The 27,981-nt window shown below is 41.0% G+C and overlaps 1 protein-coding gene across 1 annotated transcript; it reads left to right on the top strand.

The window, feature by feature from the left end:
* Window positions 1-228: 228 nt before the first annotated feature.
* macf1b (microtubule actin crosslinking factor 1b) lies at window positions 229-18,256 on the top strand (the record flags this gene model as incomplete). Its single annotated transcript, XM_083918535.1, has 37 exons — window positions 229-885; window positions 1,076-1,132; window positions 1,257-1,427; window positions 2,080-2,246; window positions 2,358-2,517; window positions 2,604-2,688; window positions 3,142-3,386; window positions 4,915-5,034; window positions 5,223-5,330; window positions 5,419-5,637; window positions 5,993-6,196; window positions 6,270-6,501; window positions 6,609-6,835; window positions 6,942-7,064; window positions 7,153-7,254; window positions 7,959-8,060; window positions 8,239-8,403; window positions 8,594-8,749; window positions 9,122-9,319; window positions 9,950-10,078; window positions 10,189-10,359; window positions 10,451-10,606; window positions 10,693-10,899; window positions 11,023-11,142; window positions 11,224-11,393; window positions 11,501-11,660; window positions 12,195-12,389; window positions 12,534-12,659; window positions 14,348-14,491; window positions 14,665-14,853; window positions 15,194-15,308; window positions 15,470-15,636; window positions 15,726-15,888; window positions 16,951-17,105; window positions 17,197-17,271; window positions 17,476-17,593; window positions 18,081-18,256. 37 exons carry the CDS (start codon window positions 229-231, stop codon window positions 18,254-18,256), a joined length of 6,234 nt encoding a protein of 2,077 aa, XP_083774661.1.
* Between the last annotated feature and the right edge of the window lie 9,725 nt (window positions 18,257-27,981).

The raw sequence follows: 27,981 nt of genomic DNA, 5'->3' as shown, positions 1-27,981 counted from the left end.
GTAAGCTGTGGCAAGCAGTACTTTGTGACTTTAAAGCTGGCAAGTTATGATTTTGAAGAAAGAAGATAAGTAATACCTTTTCTGTTGATTTCCACAATGAGCACTTGTTCACTGCATGATGACCCAGAGCCCCCTTGTCTTGTTTTAGGTAGCAGAAGGATCTTCCGCATGCATGGCCGAGGGGCCTTACCTCACCTATTACCTCACTAGCCTCTGGGCTGAAGGATTATGGGTAACCTCATCAGTCGGCCCAGCTGCCTGGGCCAGAAGTCCAAGCATGTGAGGTCAGACGAGGACTTCCTGAAGCAATGCTACCAGCGACGAAGAGAGGGGCAGCCCCCGGAGCAATATGTGGAGGCCAAACCAGAAGTGTCCATCAAGGACAAAGTAAGGGATGATGCAAACAAGGAAGGAGAGGTTGCGAGAGACAAGGAGGTACAGGAAATTGATCATAAGAGGGAGGAGGGGACTCATACTCCCATCTCGGACAAACCTCTCCGCAGCTCTCCCGCCTCTACAATCAGGAGCACCAGTACTCTGGATAATGTCTGCCACAGCAGCCCTTCACCCATAAAAACATCCCGAAATGGGACACTAACAAGGTTATCAGTGCCTCCAGAGTTTACCAGATCCCCCTTGGCTCATTCGGACAAGCGCGCTGCAGAGAGGAGAGCCAGCTTCCAAAGGAGAGACTCCAGAGAAGGAAGCCCCTGGTCCTGGAAGAATCTGGCATCACGTGAGGTTACAGAGGTGACGGAAGTGACAGAGACCACCGTAACCGAAATTGTGGAAGTGACAGAGTATCCATCTGGTGACAAGGGAGGAGACCCCATTGTAACCAGAACTGTTAGAGTCCTGAATGGTGTCGCCGAGGGACTCGCTGAGGTTGATAAAAACACCAACTTTAAAACACGACAAATTTCATCAGTCTTCCATTTCATCCTTTCCTTTTCTCAACTGAACTTAAAATTCTTACCCATTCCCATGTAGATTCCTCCTTTAAAATCAATCATGGTGGGTCTTTAAAACAGTGATTTTATAAATCGAAACATATCAACTGTCTTTATTTTTGCAGCTCCAAAGCGATGGACACTCAAGCTCAGACCAGGATTCCAGCCTGGATAGGTGGAGGGTATGTATTTACCCATAACTCTTTTCTCCTTGTGTTGTAGTAAAACTGATCATGTTCACAATGAATCATTTGCTGACAGTTTCATTCATACTTCACTTAATACTTTGTTATGGTCTCTTACAAGGGAACAAGATCTGCCTTGGCACTGGGGGATGTGTCAACAGATTCTGAGACATTTCTCCAAAACCTGGAAGCTTTGCTCACATGGGTCTGTGAGATAGAAGAGCTCACAGACAACCAGAAACCCCCATCCTCAGAGGTCAAAGTGGTGAAAGCCCAGCTACAAGAACAAAAGGTCTGCTATCACCAACATCACATCACCTCATTTATTTTTCCAAAAAACATTGATGCAGTGCTACAGTAGTGGGAAAACACCTGACTGGGTTGACCTATATGTGTTCTGAGGTCATGGAAAACACTCAACTGCTTCCTTTATAATATAAATTCAGTTCTATTCAGTGGTGAACGGGTTGCAATCATAGCCACAATGAGCTTCAGTAAGTCTTTGTGGACATTTCCTGGGGGGATGAAAAAAGCAGAGAAGTCTCTCACCTTTCAGCTGTAATCACACCCATTGTGAGCTCTTTGGATGAGGTGAAACCTGCCTGGGTCTTGACAATGTAAGCTTGATACACAAGACAGGGCTTTTTTTCCACACTGACCCAAAGGCAGAAAAAGCAAGAATGGAGCTTTGATAAATGTTAATTCTTACTGGAAATAATAGAATTCCACTGAAATGTAACCTCAGATGTAAGGTAAACACCTTCTGTAGTACTGATGAGAACTGATTTAATGCAAAACAGAAGAGTGGCTTTGAAAAATGTATCACTTGTCCTTATTCTTTAATTTTGTTAAAGATTGATGATATGTCATAGACTCCTCCTTCTATTATAAAACTTTGATTAATGAGGTATGGCTTTACCTGAGGGCACTCTGTTCTTTTACAGCTCCTGCAGCGCCTTCTTACAGACCGAAGGCGTAGCATGGACTCCATGATGTTGGAGGGCCCTCGGCTAGTCGAGGCCCACCCAGGAGAGGAAGGGGAGCAGGGCAGGGTCAAGCTCTCCACTCTCAAACAGAAGTGGGAGGCTTTACAGCTGGGGGCAGAGCAAAGGTCAGCTACCTTTACTGATAATGCCACAGTTACATTTGGCATTAGGCCTACTGCATAATATAATTCTTACTTACCAATGATAACAATCAGTGGCCATTTTGTTGTTGGTAGGAGAGTGAGTCTGGAGCTCATTCTGCCCAGGGCCCAGCTCTTCCAGGAAGAAGTAGACAGCTTTCAGCAATGGCTCATATCCATGGAACAGACCCTGGCTGAACTACGGAATGCAGAGAGAGTGATGCTGAATCTCTCAGAGGCCACCATCAGGGCCAAGGTTGGAAATATACCATGAGTAGTTCAAATGCATTGTGCTTTATGAACAGAGAATTATAACTTTGACATGTTCTCACTTTCTTTCAGGCTGTGTTTGAAGAGATTCAAGTCAAAACTGCTGAGCTAGGGAAAATACAAAAGTCAGGACATGATCTGATCGAAGCAATATCAGGTAATATTAACGACATAAGGGGATCATTGAGGTTGGATTAATTTTAGTTTTAAATGCCAATACAAATATTTTGCTCTAAAATTGCCAGATCAGCGGACCATTTTACTTCAAAATGTTAAAGCTGATTGATAATAATAACCATATACTTTATTAATATTTGCATTTTGTGTGGGAACTGATTAAACTGTGAAGAGTATAAGCAATCAAAATTAATTTCCAACAAATATCTGCTATAGTATTACAGTAGCATTGCCAGACCAGGTAGTAGTGAATCAGTTCTGCTGATCAATGCTACAATATATGCCAGTTAATAAAAGCATATCCCATCAATGCCAAAAATACGGTCTTACATTGAATTTTCATTTTGCCAATGTCTGCTATATATATATATATATATAGCTTACCCTCTGACTGCTGATATGCCCAAAGTTTGTGATTTGTCATTTGTTTCAGAGGAGGAAGCCCAGCAGGTGCAGGAGAAGATGGATGCTCTGCGTATCCGTTGCTCTGTGCTGAGTCTAAGCAGTCTGGATGTGCTGCAGAGGCTGGAGCAGGCCCTGGAGGCCATCAGTCGCTGTACCTCCAGCCAGGAAGATCTCCACCTTTGGCTGGGACGCATCGAGAGGGAGCTCCTGGGGGCAGCAGGAGCGCAGACACATGCTGGAGATGCAGTGCTATGTGCAGCTGAGAGACAGAGGGTAATGTTGTTAGTGTTGCTAACTGTTTTCAATAGAAAGTAGCTGAAGCCTGCTATAAAAGTCATCTTAAACCTAACTGACTCTGACTAGCTTTGTTATTAGCAATAATGGGTTTTTTAAGTTGCTATCATATGATGACATTTCTGAATAGCAAGCTTCAGTATCAGTCTTAGAATGTAGCTTGCTAGCTTCAAATTTGTCATCGTTTTTTTCCTGAACGAACTGTTTTTGCTTTGGTTACATTAGCTACGTTGCCAAACAGTCAAACTTATCAAAGTAACTCAGGTGTTGTTCACAATAATTTAGCAAAGCTATTACTTTGGTAGAAGTAAATATAATGAATTCTAAATGCTAATAGATAACTTAGGTAACCAGCACTATATCAAAAGTCAGCTCTAGTGAACTTTGCCGACTCATAAAGCTAGCTAGTTGCTTTTCCGGAGTGAGAGCTAATTTCTTTATTATTTCACAAGGACTTACAGTGTTACAAAAAAACTCCAACCCAGAAAGTGTAACTTATTTCCATAGTCTGGCTCACCAGATGTACAGTGCCGGTGTTGTGCCGTTTTCAGCACCCCTGCCGTGAAATGAACCCCCTCGGAGCGCGCACGCACAATCCACTTTCCTCTCCTTCTGCTCTCTCTGATTGTGATTGGTTTAAAGAAATACAAACCAGCCAGAGCATTTTTTTCTCTTCTCTTATACCATAATGATAGGCCGGTGTAGCAAGACCATGCTCCAATGCTGACATAGTCCTGCGGAGATAGGTCTGGCTATATTTACATGTGGTAATCTCTCTTTTTGGACTTATTTTGTTCCTTCGTTTTTATTTATAATTCAGCTGTAAAGCATCCAATGTTAATACAGCAGATATTTTGACATGTCAGTTCAGGAAAAACACAGGTGTGATTAAAAATGTAAATACAGAGATGAAGCCATCATTAGTGTGATTAATTACACCTGTGCTTCTTGCTTTGATCAGTCATGGTTGTCTGGAGAAAGGGCCTGATCTATACCTGGGTGATAATTACTATAAGGTTATATGCCGGCTACTGGAAATACCCATTTATACATTACGTTTATGCTTCATAGAATAACATTCACTTATTAGGTTACATCTGTATTATTTTCCAGTACATGAAGCATTGTTTTATTGCTTATACTGTATATTTATATTGCAATATACTCTATTTATACCATACTGTATATTTATCTAAAATATTTTTGTCTTGATTAAAATTATATTTAATGGAATTCTTTTATTCTTTTCGTACGGTCTGTTTTGTTTTTGTATGTTCAATTGCTTTTTTATACACACTAAGTACACTTATGTTTATACAGTTCATTCATTCGTTATTCCTAAAGAACTTACACTGAACATGAAATGATTCTATAGCCATCATATTACATCACACTACTGTCAGAATAATAATCATGTTTCAATTAGAGTATATATATATAGTATACAGCATATATACAATACTATGATATACATTATATGTTACTAACCTAACTATATTCCTATCAGCTGGAACAGGCAGTGGTGAAGGAGATGGCTTGGTTCAGAGACACGGCCCTGAGTCTTGAAAAGCTGAAAACCATTCATCTGGATCCAGAGCTCATAGCAGAACAACTGTATGAGCAAAAGGTCAACACATTACACAAATATAACTGACTGACTAATAAACTAAATACACATTTCTCCTTCGAATAAAAACAACATGTTACATGTTTGCATATTTGTAAATTCTAAGGTGTTAAGATCCAAAGTTAAAGAAAGTAACTTCAATGATGTTCGGTAAGTGAATTTGATTTCATGTATTATCTCCTGAATAGATTTTGGCAGTGGAGATTCTCCAACACAGGTTCAACATTGAGAAGATGGTGAAGATTGCTGAAATCCTGCTGACGTACAGTGATGAAGGAGAATCAGGCGATTTGCAGGTATTCTCTGCACTTAATTTCATGCGACCAATTTACCAGTAATAAAAACAAATGTATGCAATGTATTTATTTTTCCCTCTCCGTGCAGACCCCACTAGAGGCCTTACAGGAACAATGCAACACCACCTCTGCCACCAATTCCCATGTGGTGCTGCAGCTTGAGCACGCTCAGTCGCTTCTTCTCCAGTTCTCAGAGGGCCTCGCTGAGGTTTCTCCCTGGCTCGAAGAAACTCAAACCCTAATTGGCCAGCTCTCCCTGAGCACAATTAACTATGAGGCATTTCGGGAACAACAAGACCTCTTACAGGTAAAATAAACATGCCTCTTTACATTAGAGTGCCAGCTTTTCTGATTTTTTTGTCCAGTTTAACAAAGAAGTCCTTTTATACTTCACAATCAGCCACCATTTCTCCTCTAGGTGACTGCGCTGTTCGGTCCAGTACAGTTCATTAATGTAATCTACTTCCTGACAGGGTTACTTTTCCACCTGTGTTCTATAATGGCATTTCAGTTTTGTCAGGTAGGCCATGAAAAGTGAGACTGAGATTTTTTCAAACTTCCTCTATCCATTTTAGGGAATGAAACTCCGTTTAGAGTCTCACTGAAAAAAAGTCTGCTCACCACATTGCTAACTTTTCTTGTTTTATCTCTCATCTGCTTAGGGTCTGAGGGAGTCTATAGCAGAGCACAGACCCTTGATTGCACGCTTGTGCTCTCTGGCAAACCGCTTGTCAGAACTAAACCCCATTCAAGGGGATGAGTTCTGTCAAAAGGCTACAGAGGCGGAAGAGCAGCATAGAACCATCAGAGACCGGGTCAGAGAGACTGCTAATCTGCTCGAGGAGTCATTGCCTCGATTCACTCAGGTAAGAAGGCTTGGAAAACACAGAAAATTGTATGGCCACCTAATTGTATTACAACTTTATTCTTTTCTCATAGCTGAATGAGAGGATGACCCTTATCAGAGAGAGTCTTGACCGCCTGTGCAGTCGCATACAGTCTCCCACCTCTCTTCAAGGCCTCACCCCAAGGATCCAGGAGCAGCTTCAGGACAACAAGCACACTCTGGCTGAGCTGTCCAAGCTGGAGCTGGGCCTTAGCAGTGTCAAAACACAGGCAGATGAACTGCTGGCTAACACACAGGCAGCTGGTGATGGATCTGTCGGCACAGGTAATGATCTTCTTAGAAAGGACGTTTGTATACAGATTTGATACTGTCCGCACTCAGCTTCAGGTAGCAATACTGTAGTAAAAGGGCTGATATTCTTGTGATCTTAGCAATCCAAGAGCGAGTGTCCAGCCTGTCCCAGCTGTGGGATGAGACGCATACTCAGGCCCAGCAGAGGGAAAGCTGGCTGCTCAAACTCTTGGATCTTGCCTTGAAGTTCTGGAGTGATGTCAGCGACGTCACGGCTGCTCTCAGTGATGCTCAGCAGGCAGTTCTGGATCTCAATGCTAGTCGGAGAGACTCAGAAACAATCCGCCAGAGCCTTGAAACCATGCAGGTTTGTCTGGAAGCCCTTAAAGGAATCATGTATATGTAAAACACGTTATATAAAACACTGTCTAACTTTTTCCACCTTTCCACCTTTCCACCTTTTCAACTTAAAGACTCTCAGGGAGGATATTGACAGTTTACAGGGAGATCTGGACACTCTTGGTGTTTTGGGAATGGATCTGATGTCAGCATGTGGCGATACAGACAAACCAGATGTCACAAAGAGCCTGGATGAAGTAAGTACATTTAAATCACATAGTTTTTAACCCATGGTGTTGTGTTGACTAACTTACAGTAAAACCCTCTCTGTTTGCCGTCTTAAAGCTTTATTGCACGTGGAACAACTTGAGCAAACTGTGGAATGAATGTCACAAAAAGCTGGAGGAGTCCTTGCAGTTGGCACTTCATTATCAAGACACTATGCAGGTATGTGTCCAAATACAGTATATATGCATACCCTTATACCAACAAATATTTCATGTTCTGCCTGACTCACTGACAGTGTTTTGGCATCCTACCGAAGACAAAGCTTGTCTTTTATTTTGTTGTTGCAACAGCAAAGTTCAGACTCCCTGTAGCTTTGCTTTTGAGTGACTGACGCATTGTGCGGTCCTCTGTCAAACGCAAATGAGTTTAATGGTGCAAACTGCGTGGGACAGAGAAATATATCCAGCTGTATATGCCAATAGAGTTAATTTTTCTCTGTTAAAATCATCCATGTTAAAACATGGCAAATACTCAGGGCTGAGTGATCAGAGTGTACAGTAACACCTGCCAATTCATATCTCTCCTCTGTGGGGGGCATGAGATGGAGGCCTTTATTTCAAACACCATGCATGCAGTCAGTTTCAGTCCCAATGTATTACGTAACAAAGGCTGAGAAGATTTGGTTGATAATTATTGAGGAAGAGTCAGACACACACACACACACACACACACACACACACACACACATATTATGTATGTTAAAATTATGCACAATACCTTAAATATTACATTTCTTCAAAGTGAAATTCATAGTATAATGTAAATATACTGTACTGTAAATCACTTTTTGTGGAAAAGATGTCTGAAGTTTCTTACATCCCAATTACTCAAAATTACTTTTTCCGTTATTGTTCTGTTAAAAGGGTCTTTTTGAGTGGTTGAAGTCAGCTGAGCTGAGGTCTACTGAAGAGTTCATGGTAGGAACTGACCTAGAATCTGTCAAAGAGCAGCTACATGATCTCAAGGTGAGTGCATGTGCTGAAGTACACCTGTAGCCAGCAATGATCAAAGTTTCCATAAATATGATGGTCTCATAGTATACAGAGACAGGGCTTTTGGTTCTGTGTGTTGCATTTTATTATAACAGAAACATGCAGTCATGATGATACTTTCAAAACATATATACTTTTTTTTATTTCACAGGAATTTAAGCGAGAACTTTACCAGAAGAAAATCGAGATAGAAAGCCTGAACCATCGCTTTGTGTGTCGGCTGTCTCCAGGCTCGGAGCGTCCAGGCTCCGTCTCACCACTGTGTGACTTCAGACAGCGCTGGGACAGCTTGGAGTCAGAGACTGTCGGCAGACAGGTGAGAATATGCAAGCAGATATCATTATGAAATATTAAAATGATCTATTATATGCACAACGTCATCATGTTTTTCATTCAAACGTAATGTTACTTTAACAACAAACATGTCCAGTAGAAGTAACTACGTTTATCTAAAAAACTGTTGGAAACATATACCGGTATTTGACTTTTTCCTGTGCTCACATCAGCATCAGCTGGAGTGTGCTCTGCTGGGACTGGGTCAGTTCCAAAACACACTGGATGAGCTGCACACATGGCTTTCTCGGACTGCTGAACAACTGCAGGGCAGCCAGCCAATCAGCATCGACCTGCAGGCCTGTGAAATACAGCTGGCCAAACACAAGGTTGGTGGTGGCCTAAATACAATATGATGTACTCGGTGTAATAGAGCTTCTACTGACTTTGAAGATCTCAAAACAGTGAATCCAGTAATTCTTAAGGTTTTCATGGAGTTGTGGGTTGGTCGGCAAGATAACACATAGCATTGAATGAATTACTGACGTCTCCCAAAAGTGTTCACCATGGAATCTATCTGTGCCTGTACCTTACATATTATATCTCTTAATTTATACTTTACCAACAATACACACTGCTAGAATGGTCGGACAATAATACATGTCTTTGTCTGAACACAACTCACAAACACTTGGCTCCTAACACCTCCAAGCAGTACATTTGAATTACACCTTTCTTATTATGCTTCTTCCTCCAACAAGGTCTTGCGTAATGATGTCATGTCCCATGTTCGCACGATGGAGTCCCTGAATCAGGCAGGCAGGGGGCTGCTGGAGGTCGGGTCCGGGGACAGCCCTCATGGTCTGCAGTCTCGACTGGAGCAACTCAATGACAGCTGGGAGTTTGTGCGCTGTGAGACTGAACGCAGGCAGCTGGAATTAGAGAACAGACTGAGTCAGGTGAAGAGGGGAAAACATCAGTTACTTTCTTACAGTTGCAACAAATTGTCGTAAAGTAGTATAGAAAAAAAATTAACTGTGCACTGTATTTAATTAATTGTTGTGCTTTATATTATGATGCAGCATTTCCTGAGCTGTACTTATTTTATGTCTCATTATCCGTTCATGATGGCGCCCTCCTGTGGTGATTGACATAAGAATGTGTAAAGTGGGGTTCAAATTTAAACTGGTGGCTGTTGTGAAGGAAGGCAAAATTAAATGGGAATTTGGCAGTTGCTATTTTAGTGTCAGCAGCCAACAATGCTATCTGCACCCAGTTTTGATGCCTAAACTAAACAATGTAGTTTAAGAGATTTCATGCTGGATTTGAACCTAGGCCTCCTGAGTGTCCAGTACGTGACACACTCACAATACCCTTTCACTTGTAGATCTTTATACTACTAGAAGGACAGTAGGTGAGGGGTCGGGTGTAAATAGTCAAATCGCTGCCCAGGAGCAAACAGACACTCCATAATAATTGAAAACCCTATCTTCAGATAAAATGCACTGTAACAACCATTTCATATTTACTGACAGCCACATCACCATACTGTAGAACACTTTGCATTTATTCTGTCATTTTATCTGCAGGTACAAGATGTGACGATGGAGATTCAGGATCTCCTGCAGTGGCTGGAGAACACAGACCTGAGACTGTCCTACTCTAAAGCCATGTGGGGTTCGCCAGAGTCTGCCAGTGAAAGACTCAATGCACACTTGGTAAAACAGTCCAGACCTTTAACTCTACAAATAAAGAGATACTCAAGAAATGAATAATTTGTTAAGGAAAACAAAAAACTGATTTCCCTTCTTCTTCTCACCCCTAAAAGGACTTATGCACAGAGATGGAGTCAAAGCTCCACACCTACACAGATACGAAGAATGCCATCCACAGGATGCTGGAGAGCAGCAACATTGTACGGGGATCAAGCATTGAGCACAGCTTATCTATTCTTGAACAGAAATGGGCGTCCGTTTACAGCAAAGTCCAGGAGCGAAAGGTTATTTAACTTTTCATTGTCTCGTGTCATTCTGTGGATTTATCCTTAATTCAGTGCATGATTATATCTGGTTGTTATGCTCTTCCCACAGGCAAGGCTTACAGAAGGGTTGAGTCTGTCCAAGGAGTTCCACAGTAACGTCCAGGAACTTCTCACTAAGATGAGCAAGTGTGAAGAGTCCATTGGGCTTCTACCTGCTCCCAGCTTTGTTCTGGACAAAGTTTGTGCTCAACTGCAGGATCACAGAGTAGGTCTTTTTACATACTCTGTTTAGGTACATACACTTATGGAAGTATACTTTTGTTCTTCATGAAATCCTTTGAATTTTGACAGACACTGGTGAATGAAGTGAACAGTTACGGTGAGAAGAAGACCACAGTGGAGAACACAGCCCGCAGACTTATAGAACTGAGCAGGAAGGAAGACTCTGATGTAATTTATAACCTTATCATGACCGTCCAAGATCGCTACAAAAAGCTACAGCAGCGTGCTTCAGAAAGATGCAGGATGCTGGAGGAGGTCAAAAAAAATGCCAAACGGGTATATCAATATTTATCAACTTCAATATAAATATATTTCTCAAGCTATACATGTAGGTAATAGTGACTTGTGTCACTCAGAGGAGCGTTTGTATAATATCCATCCTTTTTTCCCATATTTCAGTTCAATGAATCCTGGCACCTGCTAGTGGACTGGATGACGGAGGTAGAACAGACATTAGACACCCATAAAGAGATCGCCGTTTCCCACGAGGAGATTAAACAACAACTGACCGAACAGAAGGTGCAGTAGGCATCACAATGAATACAACTTGGTTATATGCTATATGAATACATTCACTGATCTCCTATTTTGGATTTTTAGGAGTTCCAGAAGCTGTTGAGGTCAAAGAGGCCCATGTACGAGGCTACATTAAAGAGTGGACGCAGCCTTCATGAGAGAGCTCAAACGAGCCACGACAGACAGCATCTGGAAAATCTACTGGCTGAACTCAAAGACACATGGGACACCATCAGTGGCAAGTCTATGGAGAGGTATGGAACATGAACTGTACTCCAGCTGTTGGACCCATTTCACTATGGAATACAATATATCCTGAGAAATGAAAATGTACCCAATATCGTGGTTTTGCTTCTCTCAGGCAACACAAGCTGGAGGAAGCACTATTGTTCTCAGGTAGATTCACCGATGCTCTCCAGGCACTGAATGACTGGCTGTATAGAGCAGAGCCCCAACTAGCTGAGGACGTTCCTGTTGGTGGAGACAAAGACATGGTCAACAACCTGATCGACAAACACAAGGTAAAACAGCTAGCAATAATGAAAACAGATGTTCCAGTACCATTTTTTCCTCACATATTCTAATAACTGGAAATGTGTATCAACTAATATTGAGTACTGATCTAATACCAGTGCATTGGAAATATATTATTAGGAATTTTAGCAGCTGTCTAGTTTACTCAGTTACTCACAATGTAAGACTGGAGTTTGTGTTTTCGCTAATGCCCACGCTGATTTTAGGCAGTATCAGAGGCATTTTTAGAGTCTCTAATAATTAACAATGTGAGACACATTAACATAAATACATACAGTGTATAGCTACTATACTGTATGCCATATCTACAGCAGACATGATTCATGTCAATATTGTGTAGAATTTTACCTTTGTATAACTACTATACATAAATTAGCTGTAATGATGGTTTTAAGATTTCTTGAAATTAAGTTGCTACTTTATATGTCTGTTTTCACACGGCATATTTTTCACTCTTTCTTTCTTGACAATGTTGTCTCGTAGCGAAATTGCAGTTCCCTTGAAAATCTCCTTCCTCTTAGGCCTTCCAAAAGGAGGTAGGGAAGCGCGCTGGATGCATCAGGACCCTGAAGCGCTCTGTGAGAGATCTGACCAGGAGCAGCACAGCTGATGCTCACTGGCTGCAGGAGCAGATGGATGAGCTGGAGGGCCGCTGGGAGGCTGTGTGCAAACTTTCAGTCAGCAAGCAAGACAGACTAGAGGTTGCACTTCAGCAGGTAGTTCTCACAAATAATAAATGGACCATGATTGAGCTTTTGAACTGGATAACAGTTGATTGGCTGATATCTGACCATTGATAAAAGTAGAAAAGTAGGGGCCAACCCGTACTCTTATCTTATCTTTGAATTTTTTTTTGTTAGGCTGAGAAGTTTGATGGCCTTGTCCACTCTTTCATGGAGCGTCTCAGTGAAGCAGAGAGGATACTGAAATACGGGGCGATACCAGAGGAAGAGGAGGGCTTGCTTGCTTTCCGCAAACAACACAAGGTCAGTATTACAAACCCAATTCAAATGAAGTCGGGACATTGTGTAAAACGCAGATAATTACAGAATGCATGATTTGCAAATCTTTTTCAAACCATATTCAATTGAATACACTACAAAGAAAAGATAATTAAAGTTCACACTGATAAACCTTTTGTTTTGCAAATATTCATTGAATTTGCCTGCAACACGTTCCAAAAAAGCCGGGGCATGGGCATGTTTACCACTGTGTTTCATCATCTTTCCTTTTAACAACACTCAGTAAGTGCTAGGAAACTGAGGACACCAACTGTTGAAGCTTTGTAGGTGGAATTATTTCCCGTTCTTTCTTGGCATATGACTGCAGTTGCTCAACAGTCAGGGGTCTCCGTTGTTGTATTTTGCGCTTCATAATGCACCACACATTTTCAATGGCAGGCAGGTCTGGACAGCAGGCAGGCTAGTCTAGTAGCCACACTCTTTTACTACGAAGCGACACTGTAACACATGCAGAATGTGGCTTTGCATTGTATTGCCGGAATAAGCACGGATGTCCCTGAAAAATGTTGCTCCAAAACCTGTATGTACCTTTCAGCATCAATGCTGCCTTCACAGATGTTCAAGTTACCCATGATGTCATGGGCACCAACACACCCCATACTATTACAGATGCTGGCTTTTGAACTTTGCACTGGTCCTTTTCCTCTTTGGCCCAGAGGACACAACGTCCATGAGTCCAAAAACATTTGTCAATGTGGACTCTTCAGACCACAGCACACTTTTCCACTTTGCGTCAGTCCATCTCAGATGAGCTTGGGCTCAGAGAAGCTTGCAGCGTTTCTAGGTGTTGTTGATGTATTGATTTCACTTTGCATGGTAACCTGAGTTTTAACCTGCACTTGTAGATGTAGCGACAAACTGTGTTACCTCACAATGGTTTCACTAAGCGTTCCTGAGCCCACGTGGTAATATCCTCTACAGAACGATGGGGGGAATAATGTTCTTATGAGAAACATTGTTCTTAAACTGTTGAACTATTTGCTCACACGGTTGTTCACAAAGTGGTGAACCTCGCCCCATCCTTTCCTATGAAAGACTGAGGGATGCTCCTCTTACACCCAATCATGAAACTCACCTGTTCCCATGAACCTGTTCACCTGTGGAATGTTCCAAACAGGTGTTTTTGGAGCATTCCTCATTTTTTCTTTTGTTGCCGTGTCCCAGCTTTTTAAAGCAGTTGATTTATTTGAGTGAATATTTGAAAAAAAAACAAAAAAACATTGAGTTCATCAATTTAAACATTAAATATTTTGTATTTGTAGTGTATTCAGTTGAATATAGATTGAAAATGATTTGCAAATCATTGTATTCGGGTTTATTTACATTTAACTCAAGGTCCCAAATTCGTTTGAATCGGGGTCAATGATACTTTGACACATCTTAAAGGGAAAATACGTTTTGCTTCAGGGGAGGTCAAAAGTCAGAGTCTGCCACAGAACAACAAGTTGGTGCTGATAAGGATTCAGTTTGTACAAGGGTTGTTAAAAAGGGCGAATGTTTGCAGACTCTCAAGCTTGAAATCATTCAACCAGTGGTAGGAGTGATACACTAGTATATTTTATTGTAATGCCAAACTAATGGCTCACCCTGCTTTAGAACATGTGTTTTACTGGATTAGATGCTGAATAAATCAATTTTCTTCCTCTCTGAAGGAATCAGTGGGTGCCCTACAGGCTCAGGCGGTGGAGTTACAGAATATTCAGCGTCTGGGTGAGGAGATCCTGGCCTCATGTCACCCAGACTCCATAATCACCCTAAAATCTTGGATCAGTGTAACCAAGACCCGCTATGAGGAGGTGAGTCCTATTGTGGCTACATGATCAGCAAAAGCACATTTTATTTTCCTTAGAGATTAAAAACATCAGTCAAACATTAATTGCTATCAGTTAGGTACATTTCAAATGCTTTTAGACAGAGGGATATTGTTTTAATACCGTAAGCCATTTCTGAACCACTCAATTGTCTGCAGGTTCAGACCTGGGCTCAGCAGCAGGGCCGGAAGATTCAGGCCAGCTTGGGAGCACTAGAGGCAGAGAGAGAGGAAGTCCAGAGGCTACTAGACTGGATCTCCTCAGCAGAGGAAGCCCTCAACCTCAGAGACCAAGAGCCTCTGCCTGAGACAAAAGAGCAGAACCAAGAGCTGATTCAGCAGCACACTGTACAAACTTTTTTTATTTCCCTTCCCATCTTTCTGAAATTAATACTTTATTTTATTCAGTTCTAAAATATGTGCTCCGATGAATGTAAATTAAACAGCAACTTAAGAAAGCTTTGACCTCAACAGTGAAATATTTTAAAAAGATTTATTGGCTTTGCACCATATTGAGTCATTTGTATTCATTCAAACAAACAAATATATGTGTATCATTTAGAACACATGTATGAATATCAGTTTTCTAAGACATCCTGTAATGTCCTTATAACATACTTCACCCTGGTTACAGAAATAACAAGAGTATTTGCTGTTCCATGTTTTCACTGATCATCTCCCTGTACAGGTATTCATGGAGGAGTTGAATAAAAAGTTCCCAGAGGTTGAACTTGCCACAAAGTCCTGCAAACACAAGAGCATGTCAAAACAGCTAGTTTCTCCCAGCAAACGGCCACTCACAAGTAAGCCACCATGAAAACAGTAAAGTTTACAATCTGTAAAAAAGTCATTATTGTAATAAAGGCATTGGACTTGATGACTGTTTCACTGCTCATGATGTGTAAAGCAGAAATCAGATGCCTGAGCTGATTTCAGACTCCCATGTTGTTGTTTCTCCATCCAGAGAGAAGGAGCACTCTGAAGCTGCAGCCTGTTGTACCTATTCCCCTGGAGCACCTGGACCCCCAGACCCCAGAGCTCAGTCAGCTGGTCAGTCAGTGGCAGAAACTTTGGCTCCTGGCCGTGGCGAGACAAACGCGTCTGGAGCAACAACAGCAATCACTCAAAGAGGTTATTGTACTTTTTTTTTGTACAATTTAGTTTGTACAATTTATTCAACATAACCAATAACCAACACAGATATTTGCATTTCTGGACAGATGGAAGAATTTGCAAACTTCGACTTCAATATTTGGCGAAAGCGTTACATGCTGTGGATTAGTCATTTGAAGTCACGGATCTTAGACGTGTTCCGCACCATTGACAGGGACCAGGATGGACGCATCAGCCAGAAGGAGTTTGTTGATTATGTCCTTGCCTCCAGTAAGACCCCTGTTTCAAAAATCAGTTCAGTGTCTCAACCCATGATTGCCCTTTTAAAATGACCATGAAATAAAAAAAAGTGAAATTACAAATTAGCATGTTGAGACATGAAACCACCCTATTGACATAATTTAAATACATTTATTTAAAGTGTAATTCTAGCGCAAAATCATCCCATGGTTCTTTTTTTGGCACTTACATACATGGGGCGACTGTGGCTCAGTGTGGTCCTCCATTTGAGAGATTGGCGGTTCGATCCCCACCTCCCCCTGTCCACATGTCAAAGTGTCCTTGGGCAAGACACTGAACCCCAAATTGCTACTCGTGCTGTGCATGGGTGTGTAAATGTGGTGTGAATGATTAGATTAGATGGTATGTAGATGTACACTGCCATCTTTGTGAGTGTCTGTGTGAATGGGTGAATGTGACAAACACTGTGAAAGCGCCTTGAGTAGTCTGAAGACTAGAAAGGCGCTATATAAGTACAAGTCCACTTACCATTTACATCAAATAAGCCATCGAGACAGTTTTATTCCTGTAACAACTATTAACGGAGAAATCGGGGAGAAACGCTAACAGCCTGACGTGGCTAACACTGATTAGCTCAGGGCAGCACGGTGAAGGCATTAAAACATATTTGGTTATCCATTTGAATGGACTTTACTACGAGAGGAGCTGGTATGTAGGAGCTTTTGGTGTAGTGACTCTTATCATTCTACTGCAGAGGTTTGGTGTAATTTTGAGCAGTATTCTTTGATAAAAAAAGCAGTTTTAATGCCTTCAACGCACTGCCCCTAGCTAATCAGTGTTAGCCACGTCCAGCTGTTAGCGACTCTCCCCGATTTCTCCGTTAATAGTTCATAAATGAAAAAAATTGTCTCGATGGCTTATTTGTTGTATGTAGGTATTGAAAAAGACCATGGGATGATTTTACACAGGAATTACACTTTAAATTTGCAAATTTCTATTGTTATTTACTTTTTTAAATCATGCTGTGCCATATCTTTGTCATTAAGTTAACGCAGTTATAAATCTGCTCTTCCTTACACCTCTCTGCTGTAGAATTCCCCACCAACTCTCTGGAGATGAACGCAGTGGCAAACATCTTCGACATGAACAGTGACGGCTTCATTGATTACTATGAGTTTGTGAGTGCCCTTCACCCTAGCAGAGATCCCTACAGGAGAACACTGGATGCTGATCAAATCAACGAAGAGGTATGAACATTGTGCACACAAGAAAACAAGCACATGTCAAACTTATTAGAGAGGTTTATTTATTGTGACACTGTACTTTTATCCTCTTCAGGTGAGTCGACAGGTATCACAGTGTAACTGTCCCAAGAGGTTTCAAGTGGAGCAAATAAGTGCTAATAGATACAGGGTGAGTCATTTGTATACACGATGATTAAACACATTAAAGCGGCTGTAACATTTGATTTTCAGTGTCCCACGCAGGAAGGGATATTGTTTACATTTCCTGGGTGAACATGGCCCACAAAAACATTAGGGATATTTTGTAGTGTGAAGATGCTACAGCAACGAGTGCTTCAAAACCTATAACTTGCACTATGTATTTTGTCTGCAGTTTGGAGATTCCCAACAGTTGCGGATGGTTCGTATCCTGCGTAGCACGTTGATGGTCAGGGTGGGAGGAGGCTGGACTGCTTTAGATGAGTTCCTGGTGAAGAATGACCCCTGCAGAGGTCAGTACACTACTCCTAAACATATTTCAAATTATATTATTTACTTTAACATGACAAGCCCCCAGTATGTTTAAAATTATATATGCTGCTTGGATCCATACATTCGACAGATGATAACATAAACACATTATTGTTGTCAGAGGAAGCCTTTTTTCTTCGTTCACACAAATATTCCTATTTTACTATACTGCAATATAGTTGTAGCTAATATCAGTACATTTTCAAATCATTAAGCATGTATGAGTCTATAAAAACTGCTTAAACATGTCAGCGACTAAATATCTATTTCTGGTGAAGTTCTACTAATTTTTCTGTGAGTAATGTCTACCATTTTAATACACATATTTCTATACTGACTTATGTTGGCAGTCCTGCTTCAAAATATTTCTGTATGCAGTGTCTGCTGGCTATAATTAGGGGAGTGGCTGCTGTAAATTGCAGGTTATTACACTATTCAGTCAAATCCCCCCCTCTGTGTCACCAACAGTTAAAGGCAGGACCAACCTGAAGATCAAGGAGAAGTACTTGTCTCCTGGAGGAAGCACTTCCAAGGGTTTGACTGTCAGCAGGTCCAACTCAAGCCTCAGCCTCTACAGCAGTGCCTCGGCCCCCACCAGCCCCATGACACGCAAGGCAAGGCAAAAGCTGTATCCTTTTATGTGACACTAGTTTTGAGACATTGTTGTTTTTACCATAAACACACTTTTCACAAGATGTGCAGCCTTTACTGACATATGTGCTGCATTTACATGCAAACTGTATCCATTTTAGTTTATATATTTACATTATGCTGCATACCCTGAATTGGGAAGTCGTTCTTCCGTCTTCAGTGTGTTCATGCTACAAAGAAATGATGTAGATAGCTGTTCACAGTATTTATTAACAGTGAAGCTTTATATTAGCAATTTTGTCCAAGACTTGTTGCTGCACCAGTACATGCCCTATAACCACTAAGCTATTGCCTAATGCTAATAAATAACTAACTAACCTAAGTCACTCTATGTGACAGTAACTAATGGTTACAACCTAATACCGTGTTACAAATGACATGTGAGCAAAAAAATTATATGCAATACATGATTAATGAACGTTTCTTACCATCAAACCAACATTTACTTTTGTCCGCAATGTTTCTGTATACTATGAAGCAAACTAGGTGAGTTGCGTACAAAAAAATCGCATACTTTAGCAGTTGTAGCTTTGTAGCATGAACACAGCAGTTGTTGTTCCTACTTGAATTTTCCAAGTCAGGAATTCAATTTTTAGACAATTCAAACACCACATGAATGCTAACCTGACTCATCAGATGGCTTGTTTCACAGAACCATCTGAGAAGGCATGGTTGAAAACTGATTGGGAAAGGGCAGGCATTTTCAAAACATACCTGGCAGGTGATCGAATGAACCATCTGTCTTTCGGACTCTCGCCAAAGTCAGTTTGGAGAATAGGGAAAACATCTTTTCTCCATCATGAAATGCCTTCAGTGCAGTTCTCTTCTCTCCGTGAAGAAAAACTCTCCAGTTCTGATAAAACTGATGCTATTACAGCATTGTTGTTTTGAATGAGCGGTGTGGGCCACTTTCATAGCCTCTTGGATGAATATTGACAGTCTAGCACCTGGTCGCTACGTTCTGATAGAGTTCAGCTGGGATTATTTCTGTATTAGTCTATACATTATTTTAGGAGGATAATATTTTTTCTGGCAGTGATGGGCTAGTAATATCCTATAAACAGAGTTTCAGTTTAATGTGCTTTTGAGAAATATAATATACCACATGTATCAACTTTCCATGACTGCTTCAGGATATTTTAGGAGACTTTTAAGACTCTGATTATTCTGACGTGTCTTGCTTTAGGCATTACTCCGCAGAAGTTTCTCAGGTGACCGCTGCATTCGTCCCAGGAGCTCCATTGCTGCTTTGGGGTCTGATCTACAGTTTGCTACAACAGGGGAGGATAAATCTCCCTCACCATCAGGTCAGCCAATCACCTCAGTTATTTATAAGGAAATCTGCATTATCATGCATCCAGTTCATTCCATCCAATTCTCACTGAATACAAAAACATGAAAATAACTTCAGCTGGTCAGTTAACCTTGCTTCTTCTGTTTTTCCTTCTTGTGCGTTGTCTAGACGAAGCTGAGAGGTTACCCACATGATTACCTTAGCCTCTGAGAACCGCGCGTATGCTGCAGTGTTGAGCCCAAACACAGCCTTGTGGCTCCGAAAAAGAGTGATAAGAAGAAGTAACGTGATAAAGAGGTCCAATAACAAGCATCAGTTCAGTACAGAGAAGGTCACCAGAGGTGATAATAGAGAGTCTTTAACTTTGACAACTCTGTGTGAAGATCCTGTGTGCTCTGTGTGAACAAAGATTTATTTTGTCCCCTGTTGCATTGCATAAAGTAGCATCTGACTGCGTAGAGAGTAGGAATTCAAAAGTTCTGCATGGATGCTTATTGCATGATAGCCAGAGCCTTGCTTGATTCCGATTTTTTTTACCCCATTTTGTTATTATGTTTTGGTTATAAAATTGAGCAAAGTTAGATGGTACCTAAACCAGAGAATAATGCCCTATCATGGGGAGTAATGTGTCCAAAAAACATATATATACCAAAACCATGAGTATCTGAAGTGCACAGTATGCTATCCTTCAACTTGTGATATTATTTTATTTCATTCCATGAAGATGACATTGTTGGCAGGGCCACGCTATTTTTGTCTATCTACCTTTTTTGACACCATGTTTTCATATTATTATATTGTTCTTTATTGTAAGGATGTTTTAAACACTGGAGATTGTGTGATGAACAATGCACTGAAGTACGACATGTCATTGTTGATTTGTAGAGATTATTTTCTCAGGATTGGTTTTGCCTTTGGATGTATGTATTTCTATGGAACATTACTGTGAATATGTAGATGTGTTGTTTTCCTTATAACAGTGTACTTCCTGGGAAAGTTTTGTTTAGCACATTCTTTTTTATAAAAAGTGCACTTTTTCTGTGTCCTACTGCTGTAGATATGTTGTTTCGCTAAGTGGGAGATCTTGCAGTTGTCATGAGTAAGATAATTAATTTTTCTGGCGGTGATACATCTGGGTTAACAGTGTAGTTCTTTCTGTGAAATCAACCTTTTGGTAGTGAAATCAACCTTTTGGTTTCCTAGTTTGCCTCTTCCCAGCCTGTTAACAAAAGCAGTATTTTAAAGTTTTCTGTATTTCTGCCTTTTTTTCTTCTCTCACCTTCAATCCATCCCAGTCTTGATTTTATGACTACTTTCAAAGGCGTTTAAAAAACATGTAAGACACACTACATCTGTTTCCTCCTAGGTTTACTCCTGAAGATAACAATATACAACCTTGTAGCAAATCTACTGAAATACCTTTTGCCCTGAGAGAGAGAAGCAACTGTCACCATTAGTTTACAGCAGAAGCTGTTCAGTGTTACACAGTGCCTGGCTTTTACTCTGGATCTGTTATAGTTACAGTTAATACTTTAAGATATGTCATCTGCAGTGTAAAGTAACTGTATTTGTATATGTAGGTTTGTATTAGATCTACCTGAGATTGAAGACAGGAGCTTATGTACCTAATTGCATTTGGTCTATGCAGTTGTCAAAATGATTTTTTAAAGTCAAAAATGTTTTTACATGATAAATTACCTTTTCCTCTCTGCCTCAATGTGTTGATGTTGGAGCAGGTAGAAATTTGACTGTACTGTAAAACTACAATAGCCAGATTTTGCTTCTATTGCTATGCACCCTAATCTTTCTGTACTGTAAATGTTTCTATACCCAGCACTCTATTCTAATGTCTAATTTAGGGAAACTGTAGATGAATGTCACTAATAATTTTACGTCCACTTGTATTAAAAAATCTTTTTGTAATAAAAATAAAAACATTTCCCATGATCATATCCTCATTAATGTTATACAGTGTTGCATTCATTTTGCCAGAAGACAGATGACCGATGATCACAGCATAACAGACTTCCTGCAAATGGATAAAACTGAATTATTTAAAACACATTATGTTCATTTATTGCTAATTAATACGCCGGTGTATGTGTATTTTCGTATATCTGCAATCACTGATTTCTTTGTACCATTTTAGAGCAGCGGAAAAAAGCTTTAAACACAATATTGATCACCTTTTACTTTGACAATTGCTTATTTACAAGCAGCACCTCCCAGATCTGAAATATAAAACTAATGTGAAAGAGCCAAGATCTACAGTCCATCGAGTGGCCACTTAAGTTGTTGGTAAATGGACTGCGTTTGGTGCTTTACAATTTTAGCTTCTCATTAACCCACTGACTCAACCACAACAGCAAGGTACCATGTGAGGTGCTGACCAACCATCAGCCCAAGGACACTTCAATATGTCGAGCCTGAGATCGAACCCTGCAATCAGTGCACAGCCACCCCTGTTATAACGCCCAACTACAGCAGAAAAAAATGTTTACAGCCTGGTACGAAGGGGTTTTGGTCTCTACAGCTAATTTTAGATTCATAACAACTGTATGGGGAGTGCATTTTTATAACTCACTCACTAAATGATATCAAGGCTTAAAGTTGAGCTTTATTTCGGCTCTTCAGAAACCTATTGGTGTTGCCACAGAGACTATGTCCATATTTGAAACAGTCTATGTTTGTTTACTATAGAAAGTGTAGCTGCTAAATGCTTGACTATGTTCACCACAGAGGTAAAAATAGGCGCCAAGTCAATGGAAAGGTATAGAGCATCCAGTGAGTTTTCAAAATAAAACACCCTGTGCAGAAAGGTGATAGTATATCAAATTACTACATCAACAAACACCCATTCAACTACATAGCCTGCTTACCCATTGTTGAAGCACATACACTTGAACTGTTTTCTTGCTATTGAGTTCTGGTGTCGGAATTATACCCTATTTTCGGGAGCTTAGTAACCCAACTACAGGCAATTCATATTTGAAAGTGAAAGTGTATTGTGTCATAGTCAAAGTCATATACAGTATATCACAATTCTATGGAATTATTGACATGACTATGTAGTCATATTCATCAACACATGTAGGCATTTCTTCCAGAGCAGAAAGCTGGGCACCAAGCCTTCCCAGACGTTCGCCGACAGGTCCCTCTCATAGTGCTTCTGTGTTGCCATCCTCACTGTCATCTGAGCCCAGGCCTTTCTCTTCCTCCTTCTCCTCCTCCTCTATGATATCCCCTGCTGAGCAGGCGCCAATCACCCTTGGGGTGAACAGAGGCCGGATCTCCAGGGCCTTCATAAAGATGACACACGACCGGGCATACCAAGTCCAAAGGAATGTTCGATAATGTTCCTGCTTGCCTGTTGTATCGGGCTTCCACTTGGTCTATTAATAATTAATATTCATGTAGAAAGTGTATTATGTATTTCAAAGTCAGCAACGTAACAATTTTGTGTGTGTGTGTGTGAATGAGTGAGAGAGAGAGAGAGAGAGAGAGAGAGAGAGAGAGAGAGAGAGAGAGAGAGAGAGAGAGAGAGAATCTTACCTGTTGATGATAAGGAGCAACAGGACGCTGCAAGCACGGGTACCTTCCATCTCCTAATAGCTGGTGGTTACAGAGCCTGTTGGTCCACGGGCGATCTCCTTAGGACAAGTGCATTATGCACAAATCCTGGATTACCATTGCCCTGCAGTAGCACTGATGGAAAAAGTTTTCTATTAATGTAGCATTTTTTCTATGGCTCTGCAGGATGAAGGATCCTGATGTGGCACCTATCAATACAAAGCCAGCCCACACCTCCTCTACGTATGTCTTCTGTTTTCGGAAAATGAACTGTCATTTCCTCAACAATATCGTGGACAGTCCTGCAAACTGTTGACAGTGGTATGTCAAAGATATCTGCAGTTACCCTGTAGGAGGCTCCACAGGAAAGCTAGTAGACCGTCACTTCAAACTCATACCAATCTTCCATATCGTTTTTCTCACCACTGGCTTTTTATATGCAGGCAGCAGATCTTGGAAAATGATAATACAATATATTCATAATATTTTTAATATAAAACGAAAAGAGACAGGGCTGTGTTCTGTATCAGATTGTGTTTAATTGTAAATACACATTGTGGCAGTGGGGTGTGGTTAAGGTGTCGACTGCTGGAGGAGAGGGAGGAGTGGCTCGGCCGGTGATCAGACAGCTGGACAGAATCAGGTAATCAGTCAGCTATATAAGCACGTTTGTAACCTGGTTCTGGCTCTTGCAGTAGACTGGGTCCTATGGGAGGACCAGAGCGGGGACCGAATAAGAGGCAGCAGACATTGGACCACGGCCGTCAGAGGGACGGCCGCTCGTCCGTACAACTTGAAAGACGTTGAGTCAAGTTTGGGGGGGAGAAGAAGCCGGGAAATAAACGGTTAACCGCTGACAAACGCTGTCTCTCTCATTTTCCGTCTGTCCTGTGAGCAGGGAGGCTCACACACATTAAAGTAAAGTAATAGCTCATGGATGTTCTTTTGCTGGGGTAAAGCTGTAAACCAAGCCGACCTGAGATGGTGACATCATCAAGTCCTCTGCTGTTCCAATTGCAGAACAACGGAAAGCGTCTTCCCGTCCTCCGGAGTTTGGACTCCCGAGCATAGACTGTATAATGGACGGAGCTACTGTGACTTCACTCATAGGTTTGTGAACCTCCAAAATGAAACCTAGCCGGGCGCTGCCATCTTGAATTTTTGCAACTGTGGACAGGAAGGGTAGGAGCTTGGGGGGGGGGGGGCGAGGGGTTGATCCTGAGTTGGATCCCATTAGGGGTCCCTGTGCATGCCCACTTCTATTGGCAACCTGACTGTATCTGAGCCGCTGCTGAAGTAGCTGCTGCTAACAAAGTTAGCTTGGATAATTGGAGGTAAGATGTAGGCCCTACAGCTAACTCAAGCTAAGTGCTACATTACTGTAGTAGTACTACGTTTGGTAAACATGTAGAATAACTGCAATCCTTGTTTTGTTATTGTAGCTGAAGTTACACTGTGTAAGCTGTCACTACCGTCATTAATACTACATTATACAGTCGAACTTGCCAGTCGAACTACTAAGCCCAGTAGTCCGAACTTGGCGTACCTGGTATTGAGAAATTCCTTACGTGAAACTTAGGGAATAAGCTGACCAGTAAGCAACCTCTTCTTTAAGTAATCAGGCTACGTTGGTGGTTAGATTAGCCTGATTGTAGCTAGCTAAATTAAATTGGCTGTAGAGCAGGACATTGTTGTGCTGAAATCCCCCCCTCCACTTTTAGCGGTCTTTACAGTTTAATTTTGCCAAGAAAAGATGACTGTGAGCTGGATAAGGAGCACCGTAAGAACACAGTCTTTTTAGCGGCCACTGCTGTCAAACAACAAAAACAAGATCTCTCTTTTATCATTTGACTACATGATCTAATAACATGACCAGAGTCAGCGACTACTGTCACAGTGTGTGCCAGCTGAGTAATGCTCAACTGAACTATTTCAATAATAATACGTCAGAACCACATCTGTATTTAAATTTTCTTCATGGCTTATCAGAATTATCTCAAAATAAAGAGTAGAATAGGTTGTCACCTTTTTCCACCATTGATGATAATTTTGTCGGTGCTGAGCAAATAGTGTACATTCAGTTTTCAGAGCCTTTTCACTGAAAACGGCTGCCTGCTGTGGCAGATACCAGCTACCAGAGTAAACTAAACAGTAAAGTTGTGGGCCGAACAGTAGAGTGGAGCTACAGATTGACTTATATTAAATACAATATAAAGATGAATCTGTCATGTTATTAAACTACAGTAAGTTGAAAGAATGCGGTCAGCATGACATCAGAATAAGGATAAATGTCAGGTGAAGGCCTACATAGTCTTTTGTTTGATATCTTATTTAATGATTAATACTCTGGCTCAAATTCAATCCCTGGATCTCCAGCTCAAGTTGCTCTCCTGTTGATGTCTAACAAGTGAATCTTTCAGACTAACTTGCACCAAAAACACAGACATATTTGTTTAAAGACAGAGCCCAGCAGTTTTGAGAAAGAAAGCAGAGTATTGTACTTCTACACAAATATTCACCATGACCAGGAGTGCCCTATACGGTCCTGAGGTTTCATCAAAACAACACTGTCCTGTGACTGGACATCAGTGTCTTTTGTGCACAATGGTACACTTCAGATGAAGACGTATCTTTGATTGTAGCAGATCAAAAAGATCATTCAGTCAGCGGATATAATATGAACTGAACAGCAGACATGTTGAGATTGATCTGGATCTTCTCACTCTGAGATTCTATTTTACCCCTGCTTCTTTGACTAGGCTGTGGCGTCCTACAGACAGACAATACGCTGTATGTTATAGACATTATAATAACACATTGTGTAGAACAAACACAATGGGAAAAAACAGCTCTCACACTCTCAGCAAGTTTGTTTAGGTTCTCTTTATGTCAAACTGAACACCTAAACCTAACATCTCTGGTCTCTGTCCTCATTTGTTCTTGAATGTACTGTAGAGATGGACAGCAAGATGTACCCAGTATGCCGTTTAGCTGTGTAACAGTTAATAAAGGATCCCTCTCAATATACTACACAGCATACATAACACACTACCAATAAATACGCCCGTAGATCTCACCCTACACTGCACTTTCTTGGGTCGTCAGCAATACACCCAGCAAGTCTGCCAGACAATAACAAAACAGAATGAGGGCAATAATTACTTTCTTGTACAAATTAGTTAAGATGAACTGAAGTATTTTTTAGCATGTCGGCAGCCACTAACAGCCCAAAGTTTTAATTTGTTAGTCACGCAATAGTAACCTTAATCCCACATCCAGTAAAGCTCACATCATTTTTATTTACTATAACAATTGTAATTCACATTACTGTCACAAGCCTGGAAATAATTGTTATTGTTCAAAAGGGAACATGTAGTACCAGTCAGTGCAGAGGTGGGTACAAGGACAAATTGCCATGAAGTTAGTGCCCAACAGGGGTCATTCATTTGGGCTGGAATTTGAGCTGAACAAAAGCCAGACTGAACAAAAGCCAGACTGACCCCGACCAAACACCCACTCAGAAAGCTGTCCAAAGTCATCTTCTGTTTGGCTAAGCTGCCTGCGTATTCACCCTCAAATGTAGAGAACCTTCGTGTTCATGTAGAATCATTTGTTTCAGTCTGTTTCTTTTCCCTACTTTTTTCAACATTTTCTAAACTCCCTTTCCTCAATCCATCCATCCTCTATCTATTCTTTCATTTCACCCCTGCTGCTGAGGACGCTGGTTCCCAAGCCAGGACCCCTGGCTCAGCCCTCTGCAGTCACATGACAAAGATTCAGAGATCCAGTGGCGTAAAGTACAAAGCACTCAACTCAATGTGCATGCATACTCTACACACAGACACTTCAGAGGGACCCTGTGCTGTTACACCTCTGAACAGAGTAACCCTCTGCTCACTGCACTTGTGTAATCACTCAACAGGACTAACTTTTCACTTCCATTCCCACAAGCAGGTAGGTGGTATGTTGTCTAATTTAGAATGATGAATGGAAGTAATTTAAAATGTTGAAAGGTGTTTGTATTGTTTAAGTTGTGTAATCGTATAACTTTGTCAGGTGGTCCAGTTTAAGTGTTTTACAAATTTACTTTTTAACAACCAAAGTAAGATCTCGCAGATGCACTTTTGTTTTCTAGGTTGTTTTAGTAACCGTCCTCATCCAACCTGACTCTGTCATCATTATATCTGCATACACTTCAATACCTATGTTTGATGCTGCTTAAATCAAATATTCCACAATACTTATATCCTTTTAACTAAGGTCATTTGATTTCCATTGATTTGACTGTTTAATTGCAATATAAGATCACAAATAAGCCTTGTACAGTGCTCTGTAGCAGTCTGCTATATACCATGGATCCTCCTACATTCTCAACCCTGTCTAGGCAGCTCTTTATCCTCCTGTTTGTAGCTGACAACCATGACAAAGGGTACTGCTTTGACTTTCTGTCGACAATATTATCAAAGATTCATGTGAGCTTGCAGAGAGGCATTCTGGTGTGTTTTTTTGAGAATGTTTTAGATTTCTGCTGCCTCCTTGAGTCTAAAATTGTTTACTAAAATCAGGAATTATTAAAAAAAGAAATCAGTTTTGACCAGATGATGATGCTAGATGAAAATTCAAAGGATAAGCAAAGTTTCAGTTCAACTCCAGCAGCCAGTGGGGGCTTGTGTGTATCAAATCCTGTGGCAATTAATCCAAGAGTTGTTAAAGCTTTTCACTCGAAACCAAATTATGTCAACCTCATGGGGGCACTAGAGGAAAAGTCCGGGCCAAAGTCCACCGGATTAATCCTCTGGGCAACATAAGTGCAAATTTCATGGCAACCATCCAATATTTTTTCGAGTACTCATA

Source organism: Echiichthys vipera, assembly GCF_963691815.1.
Source record: "Echiichthys vipera genome assembly, chromosome: 8".
NCBI lineage: Eukaryota > Metazoa > Chordata > Actinopteri > Perciformes > Trachinidae > Echiichthys > Echiichthys vipera.
Note: the sequence above shows the minus strand (reverse complement) of the source record. Positions and strands in the feature narration are given on the sequence as shown.